The sequence below is a fragment of the Zea mays genome, chromosome 9 (genome assembly GCF_902167145.1).
Source record: "Zea mays cultivar B73 chromosome 9, Zm-B73-REFERENCE-NAM-5.0, whole genome shotgun sequence".
Taxonomy (NCBI): Eukaryota; Viridiplantae; Streptophyta; class Magnoliopsida; order Poales; family Poaceae; genus Zea; species Zea mays.
The window spans coordinates 141,687,952-141,692,935 of NC_050104.1; the positions used below are offsets into that span (position 1 = coordinate 141,687,952).

The window sequence follows — 4,984 nt, forward strand, 5'->3', positions numbered from 1 at the left end:
GTATTAATTTACTTGCAATTTCGTGGTCAAACATGAATATTTTATGATAACCAATTAATGTATTATCCGACAAGTATCCGATATCCGATCAAATAATATCCGTATCCGTCGCTTATCCGTCCGGATAAATATCCGGTCCCTGTATCCGTATTCATCCCGTTTCTAACTATCCGTATCTGATCCCGAATCCGTTTTAAATACATTAGGGTATGATACAGGAGGAGCTACTATCCGTATGTATCCGCCCGTTTTCACCTCTACTTCTCTCTCCCTTTCTTCCTCCTGCGTGCGTCAACTCTTGTGCGCTGAGTTTCCTGGCGCTCGCCTGCCTGCTCGCGACGCACGCCCAGCCCCAGCCCCTGCTCCCTCGCGTCTTCCTCCTCTGCGCGCAGCTCGCTTCTTCTCTGTTTGCCGCGCGCCCAGCCGCCCTCCCTCTCGACGCCCTGCTTCTCTCCCGCCTCGCGGCCGGAGCTCCCTGCTCGGCGCCCTCCCTGCTCGCCGGCGGAAGCTCCCAGCCGAGCAGCTCCCGGCCTCTAGAGTCTAGCCTTCCTCCCTGCGCACAGCCTGCCCCAGCTCGCGGAGCTCCCTCCCATGACGCGCCCAACTTCCAGCGCTCGTCGGCGTGGTCTGCCGCGGAGTTCGCCCATGCCTTCCTGCTCGGTTTCTAGTGCTCGCCCAACTGCCCTGCGCGCTGGTCGCCCTCCCTCTGTCCGCTTGCGCGCAGCCGCGCCCCTGCTCTGCTCGTCGGGCGCACAGGTCCCTGCCGATGCTCAGCTCCAGTCGACCGCGCGCGCTGCTCCCTGCACTCGCCTGGCGCTCACCCCTGACTTCCCATGGCCAGAACTCCCAGCGCCGCGGCTGCCTTTCTCTGGTGCTTGGTCAGCTCGCCGTCGGGCCGGCTCAAGCCCCATCGCGGCACTCCAGCTCGCCCAGTCTCCGCGCCGCGGCACTCCCTCTGGTCCGCGCTTCCTTCAGCTCGGCCAGGCGGGACATCGTTCCCTGCTGCGCTCGCCCTTGGTGCTGGCCGCGTGCTCCTCGTCCGGCTCGGCCGCGACCTCACCATCGTTCCGCAGCTCGTCCAAACGCCGGGCTTGGCCCTGCCCTCTGCTCCAGCTCGCAGTCGCTGCGTTGCCGAGTCCCTTGCCGCGTCTGCGTGGTTGTGTTCTTTCATGGAAACACTCAGGGCGTGTTTGCGACCCTGCACCAAGCTGGCTCGGCCTGCCCTACTGGCCCAGCCCCAGGTTGGCATAGCCCAGTTGGTGCAAATCCCTATGTTTGTGTTGCTATACAAAATAAGCTCGGCCCAGGCGAGAACATGTTTGTGACCCTTACAGACAGCTGGGCTAAGAGGCCAACTGCCCAACTGCCAAACTGGGAATATGTTTGGCAGTTGGCTGTGGTCGGCCTGGCCCATAGACAGGAAATAGAGATGGACATTGCTAACATAAAAAAGAGATGGACATTGCTGACAGAAAATAGAGGATTAGAACAACATATGTCAATTGAACAATACAAGCATCAACTGAGTTAGCCTCAGACAAAATTAACTTAACTTCATCAATTATTGTCATTGCTGGCTACAAGTTACTATCAAAGAAGCCATCTCTATTTTCATGTGATCTTCCTCAGAATAACATATCCATCTGCAACAGGTAGTTGGGCATCCATCTGCAACATATCCATCAAAGAAGCCAGGCAAGATTGACAATAGCAATGATTTTCCTCAGATATAATTGCCATTTTCATGTGATCTTTTAACTTGGAGCATAAGGAACATAGCTGGGCAGCCATGAAACCATGATATTCATCCAACCCAGCCATCAAGTCATCTATGGTGGATAACAGTTGCATTGGGCATGGATGTGCCCCATGGTTCCATGGCAATAATCACAACATGGTGGAAACAACATAATTTTCAGCATATGCCCAGTACCTCACAATTTAAAGATCATCCACATTAACACGGGCAATAATGACAACATGGTTCCATGGCAATTATGTCATCATAGGCATAAAGGAAAGCACAAGTAAACACGGGCCTCAGCTGCACTACAACACATCCAATGCAAATGCTCCTCAGATTAGTGTATATAGCATCATTGGCCAAGTAAAAACTTCAATCATAGTATGAAATGTTTGAGCCTTACAATAAAAACTTCAATCATAGTAAAAACTTCAATCATAGTAAGAATACAAATAGTGCCTTACAATAAGTTTGAGCCCAATAGCTTAGGGTTCAAATGGTGTCCACCCAAATGTTACCTATTGTTAGCCACCCTCCTAGGTAAATTAGACAAAAGGACTGGTGGGAGTAAACCAGACTGCACACCAAAATGTCTACAACAAATTATTCCTAGTTGTAGTCAAAAGAGAGAGTGGGCAGGAAGAGAGAGTGGGTGGTGGTGCACACCAACATGTAATTCATCTACATGTAGTAGTTCTTGGCTAGGAAGGTCCTAAGCCAAATGTTTCTATGTGCCTCAGTCATGTGAACAAAGCCCCTGCCTTGAGCCTTGTTGTCCAGGAGGAAGGTGTAGGCAACAATCAGTGCCTCCTCAGAATAGCCAGGCATCTCCATCACAGCTAGGTAGAGGTTGCCATCCACATGGGCAGGTCCAGTCTCTCTAAGGGCATTAGCCACATTGTTCACTGCATCAGACATATTGGTCAACATAAGCATCTCATCCTCACTGAAGTTCCCTCTCTTCCTCTTCCTACCCACAGCTATGGAGGGGATCTCGGTGGCCTTGCTACCCTCTCCAACATCAGTTTGTGCTCTCTCTTCAGAGATATAGGTGAAGGCAGGTCCCTCAACCTTGGCAGCAACACTATCAACCTGGTTCTGTCCTAAGGCTTCACCAGAACCAAGTGCGAATTTGCCAGTGGCCATAGCATGGCCAAAAATGGCCTCCATCTCAGTGTAGAACCTAATAGGGCAGTTTAGGAACTCTGCATCTTTTGGATGGTCCTGATCAAGTAATTGAAAAGATAGTGTTTTAGACAAGTAAAAAAAGCAAGGAGACATAGGAAACAAATCATAGTGCTACCTTGCAGTGGCCAAGGTAGTGCTCCTGATCAAGCAAGATAGCATTGGAGTCACTATCCCATAAAGCCCCACTAAGGTCTTTGAGCTTAGACACCCTAGACCATTTTTGCCTCCATTTCCTCAAGTGGTTATACACCTGAGTTGGGCTCACTGCCTCCCCACTGTACTCCTTAAGGGCTTTGGCCACAGAGTTGACATCCTTGTCCTTGAAGACCTTGTCAGGCCTGCTACCATCACTAAGAAGTTGAGCCATCCTCCTAAGAATAAATCCAGAGGTGTTGTTGTTCCACCTCATTGCCCTAGGACCCCCGGGAACAGCAGCAACAAGACCAGCTGCTGCTGGAGCAGCACCGGCACTAGATGCAGTAGCATCATCAGCGTTAGCTGCTGCACTAGCACCAACCCTTATCATCTCAGTCATCACATCAGTAGCTGGGACAAACCCACCCTGATCACCAGCTGGGACTGAAGGCATCTTACCACTGGTTTGCATGTACAAATTAGTATAATAATATCAGCACAACAAGAAGAGTCAAATGGGAATAAAAAAATTGGTCTCAGCCATGTCCATCATATTATTACATTATCATCAAACAAACATGAGTTCCATAGCAGGGTAAACAAACCATCATATCCTAGAGCTTCCCCTCCCTTCCCACATAACATTGCAAATGGCATCCCTCTTTGCAGCCATGGCACTGGATTCTTGGCTCTGGCTACCATTGTCATCTAGTGGATCTTGTTGTGTGCCAGTGAAACCCTCCTCATCAGGCACTATTTCATCAATGCCAAAGCCTAAAATCCAGTTATGCAGGATCGAGCATGCCAACACAAGCTTGACTTGTGTCTTATACTTGTGAAAGGGCTTGTTGTCCAAGATACGAAACCTGTTCTTCAATGCACCTATAGCCCTCTCCACAGTTACTCTAAGTGACGAGTGTCTCAGGTTGAACAGTTCTCTTGCATTGGTAGGTCGATTTCTGCTCCCAAACTCACTCAAATGGTACCTAACCCCCCTGAAGGGGGGTAGAAAGCCAGTGCGGCATGCATACCCCGCATCTACCAAGTAGAATTTACCTACAATGTGAAATCTACTGTGAGCTTGTGTGACATTGTAGAATTTACCTACAATGTGAACTTGGTAGTGCAATTACCTTGTGGGACAGTGAACCCATCATCCCTCTCAATGGCATCAGCCAGGATAAGTGCATCATGGGCAGACCCCTCCCAGCCAGCTAGAACGTATGTGAACTTGAGGTCAAAGTCCACAGCAACCATCACATTTTGTGTCGGGTTAGTTTTCCTACCCCTGAAAGCTTGCTGCATGTGTCTAGGCACCCTTGCCAGCACATGGGTGCCATCAATGGCACCAATGCAGTCCTAAAAACCATATATGTAAGATAAATGAACATGTGAATATGAACAACTAATGAACCCAAGGTAGGCAAATACCTTTAAATATGGATTCCATCTATAGCTTCCAGTGATCTTTGGGTGAGTGGTAGGGCTAGGTGCCTTGATAAGTTCCTTCCTAAGCTCTCCAACAGCATACAAAACCTGATGAAAGTGCTTGTGTACTGTCTGAATGGACCTCCTAAAGGCCTGGTGCACAACTCTGAACCTTTGGTTGTGACCAACAACATGCAAGAACATGGCAACTTGCTCCTCTACTGACACCCCCTCCCTATCAGTTACCAGTCCCCTCTCTCTAAAGGTCGTGCATAAAGCAAAAAAAGGGGCTCTCTTCATCCTAAGCATGGAAATGCACTCTACATCAGTGGAGTTGTAAATCATGTTGAGGGTCCTCTGTCTGTGAAGTTCACTTTGTTCCCTAAGTACATAGACTAGAGGGTCAGGCTCTACTTCAGGATCAAACCTTTTTCTTTTAAGCCTAGTTGTAACAAATGAAACCATCACTACTGTCAAGGCAGCTGCTTG

The 4,984-nt window shown here is 49.2% G+C and overlaps 2 protein-coding genes across 2 annotated transcripts; both read right to left on the reverse strand.

Moving 5' to 3' along the window:
- Positions 1-1,705: 1,705 nt before the first annotated feature.
- Positions 1,706-3,562, reverse strand: LOC103639223 (uncharacterized). Its single transcript, XM_008661995.2, has 2 exons — positions 3,048-3,562; positions 1,706-2,968 (listed from the first exon to the last, which is right to left on the reverse strand). The coding sequence occupies exons 1-2, from the start codon at positions 3,537-3,539 to the stop codon at positions 2,426-2,428; spliced, it is 1,035 nt and encodes a 344-aa protein (XP_008660217.1). The 5' UTR covers positions 3,540-3,562; the 3' UTR covers positions 1,706-2,425.
- Positions 3,563-3,649: 87 nt separating this feature from the next.
- On the reverse strand, positions 3,650-4,703 carry LOC103640350 (protein ALP1-like). The gene is made up of 3 exons (XM_020544345.2): positions 4,499-4,703; positions 4,201-4,426; positions 3,650-4,123 (listed from the first exon to the last, which is right to left on the reverse strand). Exons 1-3 carry the CDS (start codon positions 4,697-4,699, stop codon positions 3,675-3,677), a joined length of 876 nt encoding a protein of 291 aa, XP_020399934.2. The 5' UTR covers positions 4,700-4,703; the 3' UTR covers positions 3,650-3,674.
- Positions 4,704-4,984: the final 281 nt, after the last annotated feature.

Excerpts from the sequence above, each read along its gene's own strand:
- LOC103639223 (XM_008661995.2), bottom strand. The coding sequence starts at position 3,539 with ATGCAAACCAGTGGTAAGATGCCTTCAGTCCCAGCTGGTGATCAGGGT. Across the intron at positions 2,969-3,047 it reads ACTACCTTGGCCACTGCAAG|GACCATCCAAAAGATGCAGA; the intron begins GTAGCACTATGA and ends TTACTTGATCAG.
- LOC103640350 (XM_020544345.2), bottom strand. The coding sequence starts at position 4,699 with ATGTTCTTGCATGTTGTTGGTCACAACCAAAGGTTCAGAGTTGTGCAC. Across the intron at positions 4,427-4,498 it reads GATGGAATCCATATTTAAAG|GACTGCATTGGTGCCATTGA; the intron begins GTATTTGCCTAC and ends TATGGTTTTTAG. Across the intron at positions 4,124-4,200 it reads TGGGTTCACTGTCCCACAAG|GTAAATTCTACTTGGTAGAT; the intron begins GTAATTGCACTA and ends TTCACATTGTAG.